General features: G+C 45.2%; 1 protein-coding gene across 1 annotated transcript in view; it reads right to left on the bottom strand.

The window, feature by feature from the left end:
• LOC117047551 (cytochrome P450 2J6-like) overlaps positions 1-17,795 on the bottom strand; it is a 55,953-nt gene extending 38,158 nt beyond the window's left edge. Inside the window, exons 1-8 of the mRNA XM_033150827.1 lie at positions 17,542-17,795; positions 14,954-15,116; positions 9,793-9,942; positions 9,430-9,590; positions 4,938-5,114; positions 2,318-2,459; positions 792-979; positions 254-395 (exon numbers count right to left, since the gene is read on the bottom strand). Of these exons, the coding sequence (XP_033006718.1) occupies positions 254-395; positions 792-979; positions 2,318-2,459; positions 4,938-5,114; positions 9,430-9,590; positions 9,793-9,942; positions 14,954-15,116; positions 17,542-17,709 (1,291 nt within the window). The 5' untranslated portion in view covers positions 17,710-17,795. The remainder of the gene's footprint in view (positions 1-253; positions 396-791; positions 980-2,317; positions 2,460-4,937; positions 5,115-9,429; positions 9,591-9,792; positions 9,943-14,953; positions 15,117-17,541) is intronic.
• Between the last annotated feature and the right edge of the window lie 8,694 nt (positions 17,796-26,489).

The following is a 26,489-nucleotide window of genomic DNA, read 5'->3' as shown; positions in this document are numbered from 1 at the left end:
GAGGTCCAGATGGTAAACAATTGAGGCCCCATAGATGTATGTGCACTTGTGGGTCCCAAGCCACCGACCCAGAGATCACCTTAACATGCCACTGCCTTGCCCCATTCTGCTGACCAGCAGTGCCACTCCAGCCAGAAAGACACTGCTTCTGCTCTGGCCAACTCCCTCATGTGCTGCTGCTGATGTCATTTCCTGAAAGCAGACAGATAAGTACATCTGCAGATCACAACAAAGCTTGGTCTTCTGCATTTACCTTCACCAAATGGCAGGTATTCTTCTCTGTTCACGAATTGTCCATCCTTGTCCAAGAAATGATTTGGGTTGAACTCTGCAGGTGTCTCCCATCGTGTTGGATCAAGAAGAACAGAGCGCAGATCAGGAACAATAATAGTCCCCTGCAAAGAAGAAACAATTGACTTTGAATGCATACAGATCAACACATTTCTGGAATGTCCCACACTAACCCAAGGACTAACCATTGCAGAGACTGATCTGAATAATAGTTGTTATTATTATTATTATTATTATTATTATTATTATTATTATTATTATTTTGGTGGGTGGCATTGTATTCATCACCGTAAAAACTTTCTGCACAGGCAGGGACACAAGAGGACTTTCTCCCACTTGCCAATGGTGAAACATGTCTGCAGATGGAGCCCCTGCTCTTGCCCTTCAGATTTTTGACTAGACAGGAAGTTCCTTATGGCTGGCTGCATCTCTCAATATGCAACCTTCTGCTGCTCTTTGCTCTTGGGCTACAGGAGTGCAGCTGCATCACACTTTTATACCTTGGGAATGAGAAAACCACGCAGCTTCACATCCTTTGTACTTTGCCTAGGGAACCCCAAAAAAAGGACATATCTAAAGCGCTGCATTTCATGAATCACAGCATTGGTGTAGGGCAGTTTCTTCATATCTTGATAGCAGATTGAGTGAGCAGAACCTAAGACATCTTCAATTTCCTTGTGCATTTTATCTGGAGAGAATGATGGAAACAAAAGGTTTAATGTGAATACTGCATCTCAGTTGTTTCTGGTTACCAGAGCTGGCTGGATTTGCTGAAGGGCTGTGATCCAAGGCATTCTGTGATATATATATATATATATATTCTTCACCCCCGGCCCTCAATATTTCCTACTTAGTTTCATTAATCTTCATCTCCTCACCTGATCTTTGGCTAATGTAATGGTAAAAGTAAACCACCTCTGGACAGTTATGTCCTGTCAAATGAAGGAGCTGAAGGAGCCAGTGTTTGTCCACAGACAGCTTTCCAGGTCATGTGGCCAACAAGACTAAACCACTTCTGGATTCAGGTAGGAAGCCATGTTCATCTGACACAGTAGAAACATATATATATATATATATAATATTTTTAAAAATGTCCTGTAGCACCTTAAGGCAAAGGTAAAGGGACCCCTGACCACTAGGTCCAGTCGTGTCCGACTCTGGGGTTGCAGCGCTCATCTCACGTGACTGGCTGAGGGAGCCAGCATACAGCTTCTGTGTCATGTGGCCAGCATGACTAAGCCACTTCTGGCAAACTAGAGCAGCGCATGGAAACACTGTTTACCTTCCCACCGGAGCGGTACCTATTTATCTACTTGCACTGTGTGCTTTCAAACTGCTAGGTTGGCAGGAGCAGGCACCGAGCAACTGGAGCTCACCCCGTCGTGGGGGTTTGAACTGCCGACCTTCTGATCGGAAAGCCCTAGGATCTGTGGTTTAACCCACAGCGCCACACAAAAGCTCATACCAAGAACAAACTACGTTGGTCTCTAAGGTGCTACTGGACAATTTTTAAATATTTTTTATATATAAACCACTTCTGGCGCGACTGGACACCATGATGAGTGCCAGAGTGCACAGAAATGATGTTTACCTTCCTGCCACAGTGGTATCTATTTATATACTTGCACTGGCATGCTTTCAAACTACTAGGTTGGCAGAAGCTGGGACAGAGCAACAAGAGCTCATCCTATCACATGGATTCAAACTGCGTACCTTCTAATCAGCAAGCACAAGGGGCTCACTGGTTTAGACCACAGCGCCACCCATGTCCCTCATGTACTGGAGAACGGAAAGACAGGGGACCCTTGGGGTCCCATCCAACCCTACAATTATAAGTTCCATAAACTATGTGAGAAAATCTTGGTGGGGGAAAATGATCTTTCCAAATATGTAAGTCAAGAAACTTTAGTTTATATCAATAACATTTGCCTTCCAAAACTCTCTTTTAACTCTTTCCAATATGAAACCTTTAAAGAATTATGCTACACCCTATTGATCAAGAGAAGCCCTGGCTTTCCTCTCTCACCCTGGATATCTGGATGACTTGCCAGGAGGAGAAGGGCCCATTTCAGAGAACCGGTGGTTGTCTCTGTCCCTGCTACAAAGAAGTCAAAAATGCACTGAGCCAAGTTTTCTTCATCATAGGTGGATTCTGGGTCATTCCTGCTCTGGTGTAGAAAATGGGGAAAGTGACATGTCATTTACAGTACATGCATTACAATCTGTCCTTCAGCACTTACTTTATCTTCTTTCCCCCACTTATTCCCATACAACCCACACATGCTTCATGAGGGATGGGGTGTCCTCTTACACTGAGGTGAAGTGGGAAGGTGCTACCACCACCGCCCTACTGTTGTTGCTGCCGCCTGCCTTACCTGGGTTGCACAGCAGTGCCCACAAACTGGCAACAACAACCGAGGGCTGGGTGAGATTTTGGTGAAATCTTGCCAGATAAGCTGCCCCCTTTGCTTCTCCACTAGCAGCTGGCTAGGCAGCACACAAAGAGAGATTCCTCCTGTTGGCATTCCACTGCCCAAGGCAGCTGCCACAGCCTGCCTCATGGGTGGACCGTCCCTGTGCTTCGTAGCTGGTTATGATAAGAAACACACACACACACTTTCCTGTATTTACAGTGGTAGCTGCTGGTGCTAGATTTCAGGATTTGCGTGTCGAGACCCCAAAGCCGCCCTCCCGGGAATGAAATAAAACACCAGGACACAGAATATAAGGTTAATGTGCTTGGGGAAAAATTTGGCCACAACTTTATTGGTTACAGCATGTGAGCGGTATTGGCTTAGGCATTGAGTAGACCTGACTATATCTGACTCCTGCCCGCAGAGCAGGAAGTCCAGTAAGGGTAAACCACTGATAAGGGGAGCCCCGTCGATTCAGACCAACTCGAGATCCCCTTGGGTTCCAATGGGGTCGTGGCATGGCCCTAGCCCCGCCCCGGGCTTCGGACAAGATCCCATACCCCCGGATTCCTTTAACGGACTACCCTTAAGCTTGGAGGGGCAGGCGATGGCCAGGCCTCCCCTCCCCCAACATTAGGTCACTCAATGCCTAACCGCCACAAGAGTCCCGAAAGGGGCTCGCCGCCACATACCCTCACAGCTGCAACCAATACTTCAATCCCTCCGCTATATCGGCCAGCCAGATGTCATTTCCCCAATCAGAGAGGTGAACCCCATCGTCATGAAACAAGGCCATCTTGCTGTAAACTATTTCAGGATGCGTAATCACTTGGCCACCAAACATGTGCACCTTTTGTGCCACTGAGCGATTTATGCGCTTTCGAGCATGGTCCGTTGCAGCTGGGTTAGTGCTGTCGCGCCAGAAGCGCCTCTCCAACATCTGTGACCAGATAACAGTCATTTTTGGGAAGGTCACAGCCAAATAGTCCAAGTCCTTCTTAATATTCAGAAGCAAGTCCACGCCCTTTTGGCCAGGCAAGTCGTTCTCGCCCAGCTGCACGACCAGCGCATCGGGGGGGGCCTTCGGCATCAGCCCTAGCCGTCACAATTGGCAACATCTCCCTCCATCGCATCCACGCCCCCAGCCGGCTGATTGGCCGGTTGCCTGCTGACGCGACCGGGGACTCCTCCGAGCAGCGTGGGACAAAGTCCCCCGCCCACAAGAAGTGGGGAGAGCGGCTCCGCGGTCCACCGCAACTCCTCCCCACGAAGAGGTGGAGCGGATCTGTGGGTTGGCGTAAAAACCCAATACTGGCATGAAGAGAGGGATCCAACGGAAACTCTGGCAGCAGATATTCCAAATGTGTGCTACCATATTTCACTACCTAGTGGTCAACACCTCATAATAGTCGAGATCCATTATTCAAGCCTTAAAATCAGTCCCAAAGCATTTACCACATAATAGTCACAGGGCATTTTCAGTGTGCATGAGTTTGCCTTGCCCTGATTTGGACTACCTTTACCTGTTCACAAGTATTCTGTGCATCCTGATCACACCAAAAACAGTTAGTAACAAGTAATAAGCAATGTTAACATAAGTATGTTTGTTAATAAAAACCATTTCCTCGCATAAGGGTCATGCCTTGGTTTTTCACCACATAATTGTCACAACTCCCTTTTTTGGAAAGAATAATTGGCATAAAAATGTGACAATTGTGTGGTGAAAAATCGTACTTCCCACTAAACATATTTAACCATTCTTTTGTCACCATAATAAGCATTGTTCAAAGAGGGAAAGATGAAAATATATTTTGTCGTTTCTAGTAAATGAAAATGGATGAGACAAAGATTTGAAGTCATACTCTAGTTTAAGAGCATTTTGTTTAGGATTTTCTGTTTTATCAGTCCACATCTGAATATGAGATGAACATCAATCCAAAATAATTTATGTACAGAAGGAATTCTCCAAAGCAAGACCTTAACACACTTAAGTTTCTACTCCTTTAAGCTCACATTTCTTAACCATTTCTATACATGCTTATGGATGGATGTCAACCCACTTTAGCAACTAAAATGACTATGAGAAATATTTGGTGGGAACTCAATGCCATTTTCAACTGAGATTCAGGAAAAAGGATACTTTTTTCCAGGCAAGAGATTAGTAGTCACTTATAACAGGGAATATAATGATTCCTTGGATGAGCAATATTCAGCTTCAAAGCTGATACTTACTTTCTCCATCTGAAGCAGATAGAAATCAATAAGATCCTGTGGCTCATGCAGAGACTGATTCTCCTTATGCTTCTCTATCTCCTCCTTTGCAAATGAAAGCACCATCTCTGCACAGGACAAGGCCTTCTTGTGGGGCCCTGGGAGATGTTTCATGAGCCGTGGGAGCATTTCATAAAGCTAAAGGAAAGATAGCAGAAATGCTGTAATTACCATGAAGAAGCGTGGTCACAGGAAGGTGGCTATAGCTTTTCTGGAATCCCACAATGATTGTATTCTGTGAATTATCCCTAGCTGAAAATGTGAAAGAAAACTATGACTCTAAATATTTTCCTAGCTCCGAGGCATCATTCCAAAACTGCACACAATCACAGGACCCCTCCTGGAACAAGTTAGTGGCCTTTTGTGGTAGTTGGGGGTGGGTGGAGCATAGGGATGGGGGAAATTCATGTCAGTTCACATTTAAAAGCAAATTTGCCTAGTACACAAATGGAGAGCCATCGTTCAAAATGTACACTTCTCCAGTTTTTAATTTTTTAATTGTATTTATTAAATCCTCCAGTTCGCCAGTCATTTAATGCTGATCTTTCCTCTCAAAAGATTAAACCTTGAAGAAAGGTGTTTTTTCCTCCTTTTTTTAATTAAAGATCAGTTATATTCATTTTTCACATGGTCTAGACCTCATCTGAAGACTGCACAAAACAAAGCCATGCTTCCCCTACCTGACCCCCTAATATTCTTAAGAGTGTCTCTTCTCCAGTCTTCAGAGAGTGGCTGGAAGTGGGGAGGAAGAAAAGATTCCCCCTTTCCTTCCATTCTGCAGTTTTAATCTGAAATCTTAGCCTTAGTACTGTGCCCAGAGCTCAGAAACTGCTCACGCTAATAAAATTCATTTTGCAAAATGCGCGTTGAACACTGATACATACATACATACATATCCTTTATTCGACCGATAGTCAGAAAGGAAAAAAAAAAAACATTTCTCAATACAAAATTATAGAACTAAAAAAAATCAGATGGATACACAATTAAAATAGGACAGCACTAGTAAACCTCATACACCCTACATCGCCTACAGACAGCCACCCAATCTCAAACAGCTCCTCACCCACAATAATACTACAACAGGACTCAACATGGACACTGGTACCAGAGCCTGCAATAAACCCAGATGCCAACTTTGCTGCCACATAAACCCGGACAACACCATTACTGGTCCCAACAACATCAAACATACCATCTCAGGACTATTTAATTGCTCATCTTCCAACATTGTGTATGCAATCAAATGCCAACAGTGCCCTTCAGCTCTCTATATTGGACAAACAGGCCAAACCCTACGCCAAAGGATAAATGGACATAAATCTGATATCAGGAATCACAAGACAGAGAAACCAGTAGGAGAACACTTCAATCTCCCAGGACATTCTATAAAAGATCTCAAAGTAGCTGTCTTAATACAAAGAAATTTCAGAAATAGACTGGAAAGAGAAGTGGCTGAATTACAACTAATCACCAAACTTAAAACCACGGAGAAACCTGGTCTGAACAAAGACATTGGATTCTTATCTCATTATACATAACAAAGCTATCTTTAGCCATCTCACCACTTGCCTTTCCCTGCAAGACTAATTACAGCCGTTAAGAGTCGTCAACAGGTTTTCCACACCTATCAGCTGATCACCCATTCCCACCACCCTTCTGAGCAATACCCCTCCCCACTCCCTCACTATATTTAAGGATCTGGTGACTTCTGTTTCAGTGTATCTGAAGAAGTGTGCATGCACACGAAAGCTCATACCAGGAACAAACTCAGTTGGTCTCTAAGGTGCTACTAGAAAGAATTTTCGATTTTGTTTTGACTATGGCAGACCAACACGGCTACCCACCTGTAACTGAAACCTCATACAGATAACCCACATCGAGGCATTCGATTTTGCGCTTCCGACACTTGAGCGCCAGGAAGAGGAATTTAGCTACAGATATGGCTATTTTCCCAGTGGGCTTATTCAGCAGATATGCTACCTGCCTTTCTCTTAATCGAGAGCTAAACTGAGATAAATATGGGGCTAGAAGATATTGCCTTAAATCGTTATAAAAGGGACAACTCAGTAGAATGTGTTCTGTGGATTCTACCTCTCCTATGTCCTCGTGTCTGGCGATATCCCCCAATCTCTGAGTGATCATCGCTTTAGCATGTCTATACGTCATGGACTCTTTATAAAGGGAGGACAGTCCGCACTTCTGCACTTCCTCCACCACCTCCCCTTCCCATGGTGATTTAAAATTATCCCTCAGTATCAGAGGGGCCAAACCCCCCAAACCGCGGGTGCGATCTGAAGCATAACTTGAGCCATAGACATAATTTCGCTTTCAGGGCCACATACTTAAAGGCTTGGCAGCCGGTCTCTAATCTCATGACCGCACCCGCAACAGAAAGGGGGATCCTGAGAATGGCCCTGAGGAATTGCGATAGGATAGATTCCAATCTTACAAAGTCTCTACGTGAACCCAAAGCAATGCCCACCAGTAGTAGTGGAAGGACTTTCATTTGGAAGAGTCTCCGGGCAACTTCCACTGTTTGTGCCTGTTTCTTGGCATACAGGGATCTAATCAGCAAGGCTGCTTTAGATGCGGCTATGTATTCTCTGTGTGCCAAGAAAGACCTGTTTGATTGTACTACCTGGCCCAGGTATTTGAAGCAACTAACCTGTTCTAGAGGAATACCATTAATCGACCACGAATGGAGTTTCGGTCGAGCAGCAAAGACCATTATTTTGGTCTTGGCATAATTAAGTTGGAGCTCGTGTTGGATCTCGTATTCATGAAGTGCTTGAAGCATCCTCCTCAGCCCAATGGGGGAGATAGCTAAAAGGGCAGCATCGTCTGCATACAGGAGGACATTCAAAGCTTGACCTGCTAGTTTTGGAGGATGGAAAGCAGCATTGGCCATATGAGCCACTAGCGAATTAATATAAAAATTGAACAGGGCAGGGGCAAGCAAACAGTCCTGTCTTACCCCCCTGGTGGTGGCAACCGGATTGGAAATTAACCCCTTATTATCTAACCTAATTCTCAAGAAGGTATTTGTATGCAGGTTGATAATCAGGAGAAGAAGACGGCGGTCGATAGATGTCACTGCCAGTTTTGTCCATAGCTGGTTCCTGGGAATTTGGTCAAAGGCTTGCTTATAGTCGATAAAGGTGACATGGAGGGCTTTTGGGCCTTTGCCAGCATACTTGTCAGCCAAATGGTTCAGGATTAGAAAACCCACCTGTTCCTCTGCGATGATATTATTGCTCTCCATCCAGATCGTTAGTTTGTTGAGCAAATATCTTGAGTAAATCTTCCCAATAACGTTCAGCAGGCTGATTGGCCTAAGTATAGAGTGCTGCTAAGAGTGGGCACCACCAATCATTGTTGGCTTTGATGGCATCAATGGATATAAGGTCATCTCCAGGTGCCTTGCCCATCTTAAATTGGTCTATAAGTGTTTCCACTTTAGAGCGGGTACCTGGGTCCCACTCAGGCAAAGGGGCCAATTCTATCCTTCCTCCGCCAGCAGCGTGAACGCTGATATAAACTTGTCTGTAGTTTCCCAGCCAAGTGATGCTTACAAAAATGGAAATGCAAATATATGGTCATGTGTGCCTTAAAATGCAAATATTAGTGAAAATAATACACAACCCTACAATATATTGCTTTGGAAAAATGTGTATATTAGGCAAAATTGAACAGAATGTGTGCATTAGGAGAAATTAGCACAAAATGCTGATGAAGTTTAATAAGTAATTTTTTTTAAAAAAGAAAAGATCAGAAATGGATGTAGAAATGTGGAGGTGAATGGAGAATAGAGATGAGGGGAAATTCAAGTAAGTTTCATGAGTACTTTTTTTTTTTACTGATTATTAATGTGGAGAGCTGAACTTAAATTTGTGTAAAGGGTTTAGTTGGGTCATACAGAAGGGGGCTGCTTTCCTCAGCAGTAGGGATAGTGCTTGAGTTGCTGGTCTCCCTTTCATAAAAAAAATAATTCCAGCCAAGGTGGTGGCTGCAAGGGCCTCACCATGATTGCCACTGCTAAGTGGGTAGAGAATAGACACATTTAGTTTTCCATGATGGCAACAAAACTATGTAATTCCCTTCTTGAGATTATTTTGTTCACCTCTGTTCCCCTTGGTGGGCTCTAGATGACCTGTTCTGAAGGTCATTGTTCCATTTTTATCCCATCTTTTCCCCAAAGAGTCTCCTGTGGTGGACAAAGTCTTCTTTTGTTGTTGTTTTTATTGGGGGGGGGGGAATTGTGTGTGCTTTTTATCTCAATGATTATCATGAAAAATTGATCAGGCTGTGAGATAGTAAGTAACTCTTATCTCAGATCAATTTAAACCTGATCTCACTTCTCCAACCCTCTATCATAACGGATTCCAAAATACTGGTGTGTGGTATTGGGGGAGATCTGTTTGGCTTAGTAGGAATGGAAATGACTACTCACAGCATGAACGAAACTACGTATAAATTTTAGGACAAAATCCATGGCTTCCATCAGCTTCTGGAACCTTTCATCTTCAAGAGCAAACCGGTGCCCAAAAGCCACAGCACATATGACATTTGAGACTGAATTAGTGATGGGCATGGAGGGGTCAAGTGGTTGACCTGCAAAATAAAGTTATACTAATGTTAGTTCAGCTGCTCCTGTTCATACTGAGAATGGGATTTCATGGTGGCCACGAGAAACTGCTGGGATCTCCATTAGGAACCAAGAAAAACATATCACATTTCTTTCTAAAATGGACAGAGGTAGTACACAAATATATCTTCATATGCCAGAACAGCACCATCACCTAGAATCACATACCCTTTGAACGTGCAAAAACCTCCACGAGCTGATGGGCCTCCTCTGCTACTTGGTGCTCCATGCCTTTCTTCCCCAGCCCCAGCTTTCGCATAGTAACTACACCAAAGCGTCTCTGTTGCCTCCAGGTGTGACCATTTGATAATGCAATGCCTATGGAAAATCAATGAGAAATTATTACTTACAGAAATCAATGTGAAAAGTTGCCATCTGAGAACAAACTGTGTTTACTGAAGTTCATGCCCTTGCATGTAAGAGCTGCTTAGTCTCTCTAAAGCAAAGAATTACAAGATGATGCAGAATCTGTCTTAGTTTATTACATGGGTATTTCTCTGAAACAGGCCAGCATTGTTTGCTTTACACAATGCCTATCAGAACCTCACTTTCTATTGCCTTTTATCATTCAGAGACTTCATCACTGGTTCATGCAAAAGTTTTGGCTTTCCTAAATAGAACAGAAATCAAGTGGTCCCAGAAGTTCCTGCACTTTACAGTATCAGCAAAAAGTGAGATTTCTTGACAGCTCTACCATTTTGATTTCTGAAGAGAAAACTTGTATCTGATACGGTGGTAATTTATGCAATATTTAGTTGTTGTTTGATTTTTATTTTTGATATTTAGTCGTTGTAGTTTTAGTCATTGTTTGAGGACTATCCCTGCCTCCAGGTCTGGTCCTGACTGGACAGATACTGGAATCAGCAAGGGATACCCACATGACCTGAAGGTGCTGCTGTGCAATGCCAGGTCAATGATGAATAACACCACTGCCATCTACGACTTGATTGTGGATGGAGGTCTTGACCTGGCATGTGTAACAGAGACTTGGTTGGATGAAGCAGCTGGGCCTGTCCTTGCCGCTGCTTGTCCACCAGATTTCTCTTATGCACAGCAACCCAGGCCTTGTGGGTGGGGGGGGGGGTTGCTGTGATTTTTAGAAAGTCATTAGTTTGCACCAGGCGTCCTATTGGGAAGACCCAGTTTTCGGAGTGCATGTTCTGGAAGTTGGGCAATAGGGGCAGTACAGGATTCCTCTTGGTGTACCGACCTCCCCTCTGCACCAAGGATTCCCTGCCCAAGCTGCTTCAGGTCATGGTGGATGTTCTCCTGGAGACACCTAGTGTGGTTTTTCTAGGAGATTTTAACATCCATGCCGACATGCAGCGTACGACTTTAAGAGCTTGCACGTGCTCCGTTGAAGCACCGGATGGAGATGAGGACACACCTGCTTCACTCCCCCTTCCATTGGCCTCTTTCTGAGCAGCACAACGATCTTGCTCATTAAGCAACGTCGAAAAGACTCTGGCAACGGTTAAGTTTTGAGCATCCAAAGCGCCAAGCTGCGATGCAATAGCACTAAAACCGTCATGTAGGCTGTTTAAAACCATGAAACAAAACACATCTTCATTCAGTTGCACGTTACGCTGTGCCAGTTCACTTCTTAACTCCTTCATGTGATTAAGATGCGAACGCAAATTGTCTCCGATTTTTATTCGAAGGTTTGTGAGACGCTGAAAATGCAGCATTGAACTTCCAGCCGCAATTCTTAAATGTTCAGCTTGTAAAGCAATCCAAAAATCATTAGCGTGAGGCAAATCTCTTACTTGAATCAACTGAGACGTGTCTAGATGCAAAACTAAAGTTGCTTTTGCCTGTTGGTCCCTGTTCAGCCAACGTGGCACAGGAAACAGTGGAGGGGCATTAATCACGACATCAAGCAGATTTTGCCTGGTCAGCACTGCCTCCATTTTAACTCTCCAGGTCTGATAATTCTCATCAGTAAGCAACGGACACAATGAGCTGTTCTGCTTCCGCTCTTTTGCCATTGTGGAGAAAAGAGCTTTTACTCTCTGATTTCAGAAAGCACTTCATTGTCCAAGCAAACAACCCTGGCCTTCAGAGGTTTATTGCCTCGTAAATCAGTCCGGTTACTCACAGCTCCAATAACGCGCCTCCTTCTCAAGCGGGATATGGCTTGCTTCAGCACGAACTCCCCCAGAACTCAGGAACGCTGTTTTCGGCTGCTTTCTTCCCAGCAGACAGCATCAGTCAGAGGTCTCCGACGTCTCCGGAACTGTAACTCTGCTACCAATGTCAGCAAACGTCCCGCGGGGGCAAGTTGTGAGACTGACCCCCAGGTAGGGACGAAGCCTGCGTGCACTCCTGGCTACTCGAGTCCAGGGGCACATTGATATGCGATTGTTCCCCAGCGTGAAGAACAACACACACAAGCCATTAAGGCTAAACTACTTTATTATAGATAAAATGCAGAGTATGTCTCTGCTTGCCAGCTCATTAAGTCAGAGCTGTGCATTAGCATGTCCGGCATCTCTCGAGCCAGAAACGAAAGTAAAATACAGTACAATAACATCACATGTGTGAGAAAGGACTGGTGGCTTTCTCACAGGATGAAAACAAACACATAGTCACATGAGCCTCGCTGCTGCAGCTTTTGCAGCTCGGCGTGTAATAATATCCTGACAACAAGGGGCCGCTCGGGACTTCATGGAAAGCATGGCCTCCATGGGGCTGTCCCTGAATAAGTCTGGCCCAACTCATAGCCGAGGACATGCCTTAGACCTGGTATTCACTTCTATAGATGCTGGTGATCGGACATTAAAAGAAAGTGAAACTAAAGAAGTGCCATGGTCAGATCACTTCCTGGTGCAACTGGACTTCTCCACGGCCCTTCCCCTCTGCAGGGAGGTGGGACTGATTTGGATGGTCCGCCCCCGCCATTTAATGGATCCAAATGCTTTCCAGAGATTGGTAGGGGATGCTTTATCCCATGTTGATGGCCTTTCAGCTGATTCCCTGGTGGACCGCTGGAATGTGGAGTTAACCAGGGCTATTGACTGTTTTGCTCCAAAGCGCCCTCTGCAATTGCATGGAGCCTGGACAGCCCCGTGGTTTTTGCCGGAGCTGAGGGTGATGAAACACCCTCAGCTCCGGCAAAACTGAGCGCCGGTGGCGGAAAACTCATTCTGAATCAGACCGGACATGGGCTAGAGCTCAACTTCGAGCCTACCAAGTGGGAATGGCAATGGCAAAGAGGAGCTTCTTCACTGTTTCTATTGCATCTGCAGAAAACAGCAGCAGGAGACTCTTCCAGGTGGTTCACAATCTATCAGAACCACCTTCATCACCGGGACCCCAAAATCTCCTGCAATGCTTTTGCAAAGTTTATTTGCAGATAAAGTTGCTCAGATTCGGAAGGAAGTAGACTCCATCGTGGGAGCAGGGCCGGGGCAGGAGAGTGCTAGGGCTCTGTCTAGTCATGTTTCATGGGATCAATTCCAATCTGTTAACGTCTGAGGATGTGGACAGGCTGCTTGGATGAGTGAAACCGACCACCTGTTTCCTTGATCCTTGCCCATCCTGGCTAATGAAAGCGAGCCGGGAAGGGCTTGGCGATGGGCTTTGCAGGGTGGTGAATGCTTCTCTCTGCAAGGGAGTCTTCACAGACCCGCTGAAAGAGGCGGTCATTAAACCACTTCTAAAAAAAATCTTTAGACCTGGCCAATATGGCCAACTATCGCCCAGTCTCAAATCTACCATTCTTCAGCAAGGTAGCTGAAGCGGGTGGCAGCTGAACAACTCCAATCACACCTGGAGGATGCGGACCATTTGGATCCCTTCCAGTTCGGATTCAGGCCTCATCATGGGACTGAAACTTCCTTGGTCGCGCTGGTCAATGATCTCTGATGGGCCAGGGACCAATGTGAGAGCTGTTTCCTAGTTCTGCTGGATCTCTCAGCGGCCTTTGACACCATTGACCATAGCATCCTTCTGGACCATCTAGAGTGGTTGGGAGCTGGGAGCACTGTTATACAGTGGTTCTGCTCCTTCCTGCTGGGCCGTGTTCACAAAGTGGTGGCTGGGGGGTGAGTCTTCAGACCCCTGGGCTCTCACTTGTGGGGTGCCTCTGGGTTCCGTCCTCTCCCCCATGCTTTTTAATATTTATATGAAGCCGTTGGGAGAGATCAGGGGGTTTGGGCTGGGTGTTCATCACTATGCGGATGATACCCAGCTCTACCTCTCTTTCAAATCAGAACCAGTGAAGGTGGTGAAGGTCCTGTGTGAGTGCCTGGAGGTGGTTGGAGGATGGATGACGGCTAACAGATTGAGGTTGAATCCTGACAAGACAGAAGTACTGTTTTTAGGGGACAGGGTGTGGGGGAATCCCTGGTCCTGAATGGGGTAACTGTGCCCCTGAAGGACCAGGTGTGCAGCCTGGGAGGCATTTTGGACTCACAGCTGTCCATGGAGGTGCAGGTTAATTCTGTGTCCAGGGCGGCTGTCTACCAGCTCCATCTGGTACGCAGGCTGAGACCCTACCTGCCCGCAGACTGTCTCACCAGAGTGGTACATGCTCTGATTATCTCCTGCTTGGTCTACTGCAATGCGCTCTACTTGGGGCTACCTTTGAAGGTGACCCAGAAACTGCAATTAATCTGGAATGCGGCGTCTAGACTGGTGACTGGGAGTGGCCGCCGGGACCAGATAACACCGGTCCTGAGAGATCTACTTTGGCTCCCAGTATGTTTCCGAGCACAATTCAAAGCGTTGGTGCTGACCTTGAAACCCTAAACGGCCTCGGTCCAGTATACCTGAAGGAGCGTCTCCACCCCCATCGTTCTGCCCGGACACTGAGGTCCAGCGCCAAGGGCCTTCTGGTGGTTCCCTCACTGCGAGAAGCAAAGCTACAGGGAACCAGGCAGAGGGCCTTCTTGGTAGTGGCGCCCACCCTGTGAAACGCCCTCCCACCAGATGTCAAAGAGATAAACAACTACCAGTACCTGACATTTAGAAAATACCTGAAGGCAGCCATAGTTTAGGGAAGTTTTTAATCTGTGATATTTTAATGTATTTTAATATTTGTTGGAAGCTGCCCAGAGTGGCTGGGGAGACCCGGCCAGATGGGCGGGGCACAAATAAAAATATTATTATTATTATTATTATTATTATTATTATTATTATTATTATTATTATTATTATTATTTTGACTGGCCACTCTGAATGACCTCAGCCCCTAGGTGTTGGATCCCATGTATCCTGTTTCCTGTACAGCAATAATAGAGAACCTTTGTTCTGTTTTTCTAGACAGCCCTTTAAATGTTTCATCTTGGGAAAATACCTGTAGAAATTCTCATTCTTCACTACTTACCCTTTCCTTTAGCCATAGTCATAAGAAAAGGAGTCTGCGGTCTCTCATCAAATTCTTCAGAGTGGTCAATGAGAGCTTCTTTCACTGCTTGGAATCCAGACAGTACTACAATGGGTAAATGTCCTATCCACAGGGTGAAAATATTTCCGTGTTGCTTTCCCAGCTACCATTTGGGTCAAAAGAGAGGAGAGAAATGATGTGTTCAAAAGACATAGTTGGATATTTCAACTTAATATGTGAGCTTCAGCCTCCCTCCCCTCTGCAGCTTCTCACTATGTGCTATAGATTGGGTGTTTGGGGGTTGGAGGCTCGGTTAATTTCATTGTACAGAGGTTGTACATTATACATTGACAATAAAGGTATCATCATCATCATCATCATCATCATCATCATCATCATCATCATCTTTTCCCTTCCTCCTCCTCCTCCTCCTCCTCCTCCCCTGCCTGCCTCCCTCCCTCCCTCCGATAATTCCAACCCAATTGTTTTACTCCCTCCTTTCCATGTTGCCTCTGAATAGGATCAGAGCAGCAGAGACACTTCATAGTGACCAGCCCTCCAAAGACAGACAAGTAGATGCACAAGTCATTGCCAGAAAATGATCTTGCCACAATCTTTGTGTGCACAGGGATTTGGAATTTGTAGCCCACCTGATGCTTTTGAACTATAACTCCCACCATCCCTGACTATTGGACACAATGGTTGGAGCAGATGGGCATCATAGTCCAAAACATCTGGATGGTACCAGGTTGGCATAGGATGGGCTAGAGTACTTGGTCAGGTTTCAGACCCACAGTGGGTCACAGCAGGAACATCACCACCATACAAATATATGGCAAGGAATTATGATTATACATGTCTGGCCTGGAGATTATTGCCAATTCCAATGTTTTAAAAGTTAATAAGTTCTTATCTGATGGTTGAGTAATTTTGAATTTTTTGAAGAGTTTTCTCTTTAAAGAGGTTCATAATTGTATTAAATAAATAAACAAACAAATAAAATAAACTATGGTCTGACAAAGAGCAAATGCTTGCGGAGGAGGCAGTGGAAAGGAGCTTGTTCTGTTTGTCTCTCCTCTAGTTGCACGTGAGCTCCTTCTGGGAAAGGCTGATGTGCTCCTGTTTCATTGCCAATTGAGCTTGTTGCCCTTCCTTCTGTTGGAAGGGGAGAAGTACACAGCCTTCTAGAACAGAAGGAAGACAAGATCAAGAGCATATTGTAATCTGTTTTATTAATTTAGCTTCTTGTGTTTTGTGTTTTGGAGATAAGTGCCCTTCAACCAGCAGCTAGAAACAACACACATAATGACATTAAAAGTAGTATAAAGGGGCAAGATTCTGATTAATACTGAAAAGCACAAAATCATACAAAGTAGGATACTGGCAGCATGGGTAGCTAAATCAGGGGGAAACCCAAGGCAACATAAAGCAGTGTTTTTCAACCTTTTTTGGGCAAAGGCACACTTGTTTCATGAAAAAAATCACGAGGCACACCACCATTAGAAAACGTTAAAAAAGTTAACTCTGTGCCTATATTGACTATATATAAAGTAATTCTCTTGAATTTTTCAATTTTTCCCACGGCACACCAGGCAACATCTCGCGGCACACTAGTGTGCCGCGGAACAGTGGTTGAAAAACACTGACATAAAGTGTTGTTGTATTTTCTATAGGTCAACTTTTAAGTGGTAGCAAGACTTCCTTTCCAAGTGCCATTAATTTCACTGCAGTTGGTACTTTCTAAATGACTCTTTGAAGCTGATTTCACAGCCCTGGCCTTGTAATCTTTGTGAAAGTTACCGGGAGATTAGTACTTACTGTAGGTTTGCCATACATCAAGAAAATTCCTGACATGTACTGACAGGAATCGGCAAAATGTTAGGGAACAACCCAATGGCAACCCAATAGAAAAAGATCAACAATTTCCTAAAATATGGCAGCCCTAGTTTACTGCAGAGATCCTTTAAGAAGAATTTGGTATTTTAGTTTATAATTTGTTTTTAAAAAGTGCTTCTGGTTTGCGTGAAAAAGCTTAAAATGTCCCCAGGCTTAAGAAATTGAATAGCACATGAAGGTTAGTACCTGCTGAGAGGCTGCCATGAATGAATGCTGAGGATCTATGTAGTCAGTCTTTTTTTGTAATAATAATGTTTCTTAATATATTCTGTTGTTTTTTACACTTCAAACCCCACTGTGGTCTTTGCATATGGGAAATAAATTTTTAAAGGATTCTAAATTGGTATCTTTTATCAATTTTTGCCATCTCTGCATATTCCAAGATTTTCATAAAGCATTCTTCTTTTGAGGGTGTTCTGTCCTCCTTCCTCGGTTTAACAGTATACAACAAATATTTTGATCACTAATTTTTAATGTGTATTTTCAACTTTTATATGGTTTTGTGCTTTTCAATATTAATATTATTTAAATTATTACTATTATTTGTATTGCTTATAGCTTCTGACAATGGAGGCTTATGGCATTTACCATTTTAACCCATGCTATTTTTTAAGCTGAAATATCTCAATTGTTGGGAAAATAGATAAAACAATTGCTGAAATCAGACTGAGTTATTACTAAACAATAAGTACCTGAAGGAGAGTATTTTCATGAATCTTCAATTCAAGCTTCCACATGGCTCCAACGAGAGGAAGCTGGAGAGGTCCTGGAGGGTAATGCCTGTGTGACCAGAGCAGTTTCAGGTAGTGCAGAATCAGAAGAACCACCAGCAGAGCAATGAAAAATGCCCACATCTCCATCCTTCTCTTGCTGTCTCTTTGTCCTTTATCCTCTCTAGGTTGCCTGGTCAGGTTCAACTCTCTTTCTCTAAGGTCTTTTTGCTTTCCTCAGAGACATCAGCAGTACTCTCTGTTTTTACATGCTCAGTTATTAAAAACAAATAAGCAATGAGGGTTGTGACATCATTTGCAAGTACCCTTGGAACATAATACAATCAAACACTATAATCATACTTATATGAGTCACACAGATGAGAGGGAGTGTGGTTTATATCGGGCACATCGAACTCCCAAGAGACTGTGATCTACTCCCAGTATAGAAAACTGTCATTGGAGGGAGGAGGAGCGTGTGTGGGGTGGGTGGGTGGATGGGAAGGATTGCCCGGAGTTGTCAAGCTTTTTGGGGGGTTGATTGACCAGGCTTTTGGGGAGGATACGGACATTCATTGCTCACTTTGATTGATCCTGTGATCGACCAGGTTCAGCAGGGGATCTACCAGTTGGACATGTCTGATTTATATGAATTGCAATGAGAATCCAGGCTATCTTAAGACTGATTTTGTGACACAAATATTTGGGAAATTATTTTGTACCAAATGTTCATGTAATAAAAATGAATATGAGAAAAGCCTTGCCAGATTAACACCACAATCCTCACTAGTGCAAATGCCCATGGGAAGCTCTCAGGCAGGACTATAGAACTCACCCACTATTGCTCCCCAGTATTGGGTGCTGAAAGGCATCAAGTGTCTGATCCTGGAAGTCCTCCTCCCTCTTGCTGCCTCCCTCGTCTCTTTTCTCCCTTGAAAAGTGCATAGAGCTGAAGGAGGAATTTGAAAGAGTGATAGTATTTCCACCTTCCTCTTTCTGATCTATATGTACTGGATCCAACTTTTACCCAGACTCTTAGGAAAAGCAAAGTGTGCATGTGTACATTGTCCCTCCCTCCCTCCTGCCTCTTTGGAGGGGACTCATCTGGGAGAGTGGGGACTGACTCAAATGCATGGTTCCCACCTCACTAAATTCACTATGGTACCGGTAATTCATTTATTCCCTCCTTATTCAAAATTCCACATGTGATTCCTTGTTCGAAGTGGAAGAGTAACACCCCTGAATAATTTCACTCCTTATAAAAATTAGTTCTCCTTTTATTCCTGATTTACACCAAGATTCTGAATCTTCCTTGTTTGTTAAGGCTTCTATCGCTAAACATGGAAAAAAAGGTTTGTAAATATTAAAATAGTTTAGAGAAATGATGGGTAAGAAGCATAGGTGCCAACTTCCATTGGACCCCCCAAATAAAATATTTTGAGGAACCTTCTCCACTCATGTTCACTATACACCTTTAGGCGCCAGGCAAAAACATTCCTTTTCAACCAGGCCTTTGACTGACTTGATCTACATCTTATACCCTTTAAAAAAATGCTGGCTCTTGCGGGGGGGGGGGTTAATTGGGTTGTTGGTTTTGTTTTCATTTTATGTATTTGATATTTTATGTGAACTGCCCTGAGACCTTTGGGTATAGGGTGGTATAGAAATTGAATGAATGAATAATGTTGACCATCAGGGGTGGAGAAGGCTGAGAGGCTCTTCTTCCTCCTGCAGTGGAGGGGAAGGGTGAAGGAAGCAGTCTTGATCCAATGAGAAACAGAGATTGTACTAATTCTTACTATGGTTACTACTTCTTTGTGGGGTGGGACTTCTGCGTTTGAAAGATATTTTGATTATTATTATTGCACCCCCTCCATTTTGGCCTTGCATATTATAGATCAGATTCTAATTTACCATGTTGATTTGGTAGTGTGGGCCAGATACAGGCTTTCTTGAATGGCATAGGTCTTATTAATCCTTGTAAATCTGGTTCTTGGGATGGGTTGGCACAGTTCCTCTTAATCCTTGTAGATCTGGTTCTTTTGGGATGGGTTGTGGATGGAAAGTGCCTCTGACTCCATGTTAGAGTACAAGCTGTAGAGAAGTACAAGGACAGTGCTTCTCAGAGAGACTCCATCAGGCAAGGCCTCCTTCCACCTGCCTTGCTCCACCCCTGGCCCTGGGACTCTTCATAAGGGAGCTCTTCCTGAAGGAAGAACTGTGAGGGGAGAGACTCCATGAGGCAAGGCCTTCTTCCACCTGCCTTGCTCCACCCTCTAGTCTTTGCTTCTTAATTTGTATTGTATTATTTCATGTACTGTGGCTTGCCATTGTTTTATTGATTAGATTAGACATTGTTTATTGTAAATGTTGAGTGGATTACTGTTTAACTTTTATATGTTGATATTATTTTATATTACTCTAAAAATGGTTGATTCTTACTTTTTGATGTAGGTTGCTTATTTTAAAGTTTTGTTTTATTATCACATTTTTGTATTGCATTAGATTGTTATAAGATGCACATTTTTTGTTTCTTCTGATTGTAAACCGCCTTCAGTATAGTAAGATAGAAAGGCGGTATACAAATAAAATTATTATTATTATTATTATTATTATTATTATTATTATTATTATTATTATTATTATTATTATTATTGTGTCGTGGGTTCTGGTAGCAATAAGTCCAGTAACACTTCTTAGTGAACAGCTCTTTATTAAAAGGATTGGACAAGACTGGGGAATAGGGGGTAGGGAAAGCTCTATTTATAGACACATTGGGACAGAGGGAAAAGATACATTTTAGCGGGAACCAATAATATTCAAACTTTCCGGCGGGACCCAATCAGGCTGTGGATTGTGATTGTACTCTTCAAAATGACCAATAACATTACTTTACCCGGCTGACAGAATATCTTATTTAATACACAACACTCCCCCACACCCAGTTGATACTATACACGTAATCTTTCAAGTGTTGCGGAGGTCTTCGAATCCTACCGGATCGCCTAACCCCCGGTGTGTCACTCCTTGGACTATCCGTGGTCAGACTTCTCTCCCCAATAACATCGGGTACCTCAGCTGGAACTGTGTCACTAGCTGACTCCCTAGGCTGACTAGTTGTCACCGGGTTTGATTCATCAGTGGTGATCTCAGCTTCTTGACTCTCTGAGCCCTCCACCACCTGTGGCCCGGAGCCATCCTGGCCAGACTGCTGCGATTCACTGAACGCCGGCATAGTTGTGCGCGGCTCCTCCCCACTCGGGCTTACCCTGCTTGGAACCCGGCGCCTTAGCTGGTCAATGTGGCGGCGCATTACTCTGCCATCCTCTAACGTCACAAAATATGACACTGGCCCACTGGGTCGGGTAACCACCCCCGGCACCCATGCTGGTCCCCTTGCATAGTTCCGGACCCAAACCAAATCCTCTGTTGTCAGGTATCGGGTTCTATCAACCTCGGCAGCCGGTGGCTCTCTTGCATCGCGGCCCGGCACCTTGTCAGGGTGGACGTAGTCTAGGATTGTGGCTAACCTCCTCCCCATTAATAACTCAGCTGGGGACTTGCCTGTAGATGCACACGCCGTTGTGTGCTGCAGGAACAACATCCTCGCAATGCGAGCAGAACAATCCCCTATTGCACCCTTGGCTGTGCGCACCATCCGTTTGGCTTGTCCGTTCGAGGATGGATGAAAGGGAGCTGAAGTTACCCCTCTAATGAAGTTATCGGCCAGGAATGCCCTGAACTCTTGGGACACAAAAGCCGCCCCGTTGTCTGATACAATGGTCTCGGGTAACCCATGCGTTGCAAACAAAATGCGAAGGGGCCTGATTACAGCAGCTGAGGACATGTTAGGAACAATTGAGACCTCCAGCCATTTCGAGTAGGCGTCTACTACGATTAAGAACACCTTTCCCTGATACGGCCCTGCAAAATCTACATGGAGCCGGCTCCACGGGTTCTTGGCCCACTCCCACCAATGCACTGGTGCCCTGGGCATTTCTGGGTGCACCTCCTGGCACGCTCGACAGGTGCGCACCCATTGTTCAATGTCCTTGTCCATGCCTGGCCACCACACATAGCACCTGGCTAAAGATTTCATCTGAACCATGCCCGGATGACCCATGTGTAATGTGTCTAACACCTCATTCTGTAGAGACCTTGGAATAACCACCCTATCGCCCCACAATATGCAACCCTTATGGATGTGGGAATGTTTAGGAGTGTGGATGAGTATATATTATTTATATATCTCAATCCCAGCTTGTGTGAGCAAGCTCCAAACTTAGCAGAGTTTACATTCCCTTTTAAAACACAGCAGAAAACGTTTGCATAGGCTTGCTTAAGCCAGCTATATTCCTGGTATATTCCCCTTGTTCCCTCTTAAAAGTAAAGATACAAGACAGCACTGATTATTAGATTTAAAAGGAGTTTACTTACAGACATCCAAGAGTTACAGTACATGCTTCAAGGAGGCAGACAAACTTAGATAAATGTATTTACATGCAGTGAAGCTGCTTCCATGAGGGAACAGGCTTCACCTCTGCTTCTCTCAGCTGCAGGCTGAGAGAGAGCATGCTGCTTCTTCAAAGGATGAGGCAAAAAAGGAGAGTGATCTTTGGGATGTTGTTCCCAGGTAAGACCACACCTACTTCTGGTTCCTGTAACTCAGTCCAGGTAAACAGGAAGTTAAGCCTGGAGGACTGAGTTACCTTCATGTCCTCTCTAGGAGTGTTGTGTTTGGCTGCTCTGTGTTTACATCCCACAATGGAGGGACAGCTCATTTTGTCTTGCCATGAAATTTCTCTTCCTGAGTCCCACTTGGCCATCCCCTCCCCACCCACACAAGGACACGGGCGAGGACAGGGTCCCTTTTTGTTCTCGCAGCGATTTCGACGGCAGTCACGGGTGGTCCGGGAAGTGTCTCCATCATCATGACGTGCTCGGCCGGAGCTGGGTCGTAGTCAGCTGCTCCAGGTAGTGGTAGACGACTCAGCGCATCCGCATGGCACAACAGCTTACCCTTCACATGACACAGTTCGTATTGAAATCCATTCAAAAAGATGGACCATCGGAGCATACGTGGAGACAAAATTTGAGGCATTTGTTTATGCGGGCTGAACAGACCCAGCAAAGGCTTGTGGTCCGTTTGAATTGTGAAAGGGCGGCCGTACACGTAGTCATGGAACTTCTTGATTCCTGTGACTATAGCCAGTGCCTCCTTATCAATCTGGGCGTAGTTCTGCTCTGTGGGGCTCAAGGTTCTGGAATAGAATGAGATTGGACGCTCCGACCCGTCCGCCTCCCTGTGACTCAAGACAGCCCCCACGCCATATTGTGAGGCATCACACGCCAGCACCAATGGTTTAGCAGCATCGTAGTGGGCAAGTGTACTTTCCTTTGACAGCACGCCCCGCAGCGTTTCAAAAGCTCTCTGTTGCGGTTGCCCCCAACGCCATGCACACTTCTTTTGTAGTAGCCGATGCAATGGTTCGGCTATCGATGCCTTGTGTGGCACAAAGGCGTGATAGAAATTGACGAGGCCCAAGAAGGACTGCAGCTCAGCCTTGTTACTAGGTGTCGGTGCTGCGGCGATAGCCTTAACCTTGTCTTCCATGGGGTGGATGCCAGCAGCATCAATTCTGTATCAATTCAAGTTCACAGCTGCTACCCCAAAACTACATTTCTCTTTTTTTAGTTTTAACCCCGCATCCCTGAATTTGCATAGGACTGTCTGGATGCGTCCCAGTAGCTCTTGAGCATCCTTGCCCGCGATTAACACATCATCAAAATACGGAAGGACGCCTGGCAGGCCCCGTAACAGGCGCTCCATAAGACTTTGAAATATGCCAGGTGCCACGCAGACTCCAAACTGTAGCCTATTCACCTTAAAGGCGCCCTTGTGCGTCACAATTGTCTGGATTTCTGCGGACGCTGGAGTCACTGGAAGCTGCTGGTATGCCTGTGCCAAGTCAATCTTTGCAAACACCTTGCCCCCAGCCAGCTTCGCTAATAGTTGGGACACTACTGGAATTGGATAAGAGTTGCCCCTGATGGCCTTATTAATCGTACATTTGTAATCCGCACAAATTCGTATTTCCCCATTAGCCTTCAGGGGTGTGACAATGGGTGTTTCCCATTTAGCAGAGTCCACTGGTGAAAGCACCCCTTGCTGTATTAGCTTCTCCAATTCAGTCTCTATTTTAGGCTGTAGGGCAAATGGAACCCGCCTGGGTTTAAGGCGGATTGGCGCAACCCCCGGGTCCAGTTCTAAGTCAATTGAGGCCCTTTATAACATCCTAACTCTCCATTAAATAGCTCCCCAAATTCCATGTACAGGGTGTCAAATGTCTCGGAAGCTATCTGGACCGTGTTGAGCCCTGAGATTCCCAACCCTAAGGCCGGGAACCAGTCCGTACCCAGCAGGCTAGTGTGCTTCCCTTTTGCGATCACAAGCTTTAATACGGCCTCCCTCTCGCGGAACTGTACGTTAACTGCGCACATACCCATAATGTCTATGCGGCCGGCGGAATAGGATTGTAGAGTAGCCGGGAAGGGCTCCAATCTCGGAAGCTTACCTCTAGGGAATAACGATCTGACCGTGTCCTCAGAGACTATGGAGAATCCGGATCCGGAATCCACCTCCATGTTACACGGCTTCCCTTCTATTAGGACCCGCACAGTTGGTTTCCCTTGGGCTGGAAAGGGCACAGTTTTGCCCTCGATTTGCGTGAGGTAGTTGCAATCGTCGAGTTGGTGCGTCGCTGTGGATGTCCTCTGACCTCTTGGTTTCGCGGACCCCGATGTGCCAATCGACTTGCAGACCCTTGCTATGTGCCCCGTTTTCCCACAAGCATGACATGTTGCTTCTCGGAACCGGCACTTTCTTCTCTCATGTGATCCGCCGCAGCCAGGGCATACCCCCCGACGATCTTTATTTGCTGTGCTCTCCTGTCGCACCATCTCTATTCTCCGCACCGGGCTTTGGTTGGAGCTGACATCCTGGTCGTCCACGGTGTGGGTTGACTCTCCAGCTCTCTTTTCGGCTCGCTGGCCCGGGTTTTGCTCCTCTCTCTCAGCGCTTTCTGTCGCAATGGCCTCTCGGAGCGCTGTCGTGAGATCCATGTCTTGTTTTGCTGCAATCCGCCTGCGGCCCTTGCTGCTGTGAAGACCGCACACAAACCGATCCAGCAGGGCCTCTTCCAAGTTGGCGAACTTGCAGTGTCTCGCCAGCTTCCTTAATTCGGTGAGAAAAACTGCTACCGTCTCTCCAGGTCGTTGATGTCTCTTATGGAATTCGATGCGCCATGTCATCTTAGATGCTGTAGGATTAAGGTGTTTCGAGAGGTGTTCCGTAATACTCGCGAACGACGCCTCCCGCAGTGTTGTGGGGGCCAGAAGTGCCCGAGCCAACTCAAAGGTCTCTGCCCCGCAGCAACTCAGGAACAACGCCTTCTTCTTATCCTCGTCAGTGACCCCTTTTGCAGCCACGCTGAATTCAAAACGCTCGAGGTAAGCATCCCACGCCTCAGTTGCTCCAGGATGAAATGGTTCCATGAACCGTGACGCAGCCATCTTAGTGGACTGATCTGTCCTGTCAGTCACAGGGAGTCTTGTCGCCAGAATCAGGTCGCTAGGGTTGACAACCCTCAGACGGCCTAATTCAATCCCACCTTCGTCGCCAGTATGTTGTGTCGTGGGTTCTGGTAGCAATAAGTCCAGTAACACTTCTTAGTGAACAGCTCTATATTATAAGGATTGGACAAGACTGGGGAATAGGGGGTAGGGAAAGCTCTATTTATAGACACATTGGGACAGAGGGAAAAGATACATCTTAGTGGGAACCAATAATATTCAAACTTTCCGGCGGGACCCAATCAGGCTGTGGATTGTGATTGTACTCTTCAAATTGACCAATAACATTACTTTACCCGGCTGACAGAATATCTTATTTAATACACAACAATTATTATTATTATTATAGAAACTGACTTAGAGCAGAAATATTAGTACTGTAATCACTCTGTGAAAGCAATGTATGATCAGAACTGCCTGCATGCTGTGCTGACCCCAGTGGGTCTCTACATTTGGTGCTCGGTCATGGCATTCACCTGAGTCCCAGTGAATTGCATTGTAAACTTCATACAGGGAAATTCCTTTGGTGAAAAATGGCACTCCACTACGCCATCTAGTGTCATAGTGTTATAATGCATAGAAAGAACTTTATCTTTACAAATGTAGCTGAGTCCCAGGAAAAAAACTATTTCTTCCCTTGATCTGGACAGTGGTACCTCTGGTTACATACTTAATTCATTCCGGAGGTCCGTTCTTAACCTGAAACTGTTCTTAACCTGAAGCACCACTTTAGCTAATGGGACCTCCCGCCACCGCTGCGCCACCAGAGCACGATTTCTGTTCTTATCCTGAAGCAAAGTTCTTAACCTGAAGCGTTATTTCTGGGTTAGCGGAGTCTGTAACCTGAAGCGTATGTAACCTGAAGCATATGTAACGCAAGGTACCATTGTTTTTTTGTTGATGCTGCCTAGAACAGCATTAGCTTTTTTGTTGCTGCATCACACTGCTGACACATGTTAAGCTTGTTGTCCATGAAGACCCCATGTGAAAGAGACAATGTTGTTGCAGAGAGTGTCAGAAAAGCAAACTGTTTTACACTTTTATTTTTTTAAGCCCCAAAATTATGAAACAGGAGACATGACAATGTCTTGCCATGATAAAGTGTACATGAGAAAGTTGCTTTGCAAATGTGCTTTGCCAACTGCAAGCAGCAAGCTTCATTCAGCCCAGGGCAAATTCATTTGCTCCACAATTTAACTGTTGCCAGGTCAAGAATCCAATATAAATTACACGAAACCGTGAAAGACACTACAATATGAACTATGAGAATATTATGAAAATATTTAAACTAGCCAGTG

The sequence above is a fragment of the Lacerta agilis genome, chromosome 5, assembly GCF_009819535.1.
Source record: "Lacerta agilis isolate rLacAgi1 chromosome 5, rLacAgi1.pri, whole genome shotgun sequence".
NCBI classification, from domain to species: domain Eukaryota; kingdom Metazoa; phylum Chordata; class Lepidosauria; order Squamata; family Lacertidae; genus Lacerta; species Lacerta agilis.
The sequence above is the reverse complement of the archived record's forward strand: the minus strand, read 5'-3'. Positions and strand labels throughout refer to the sequence as shown.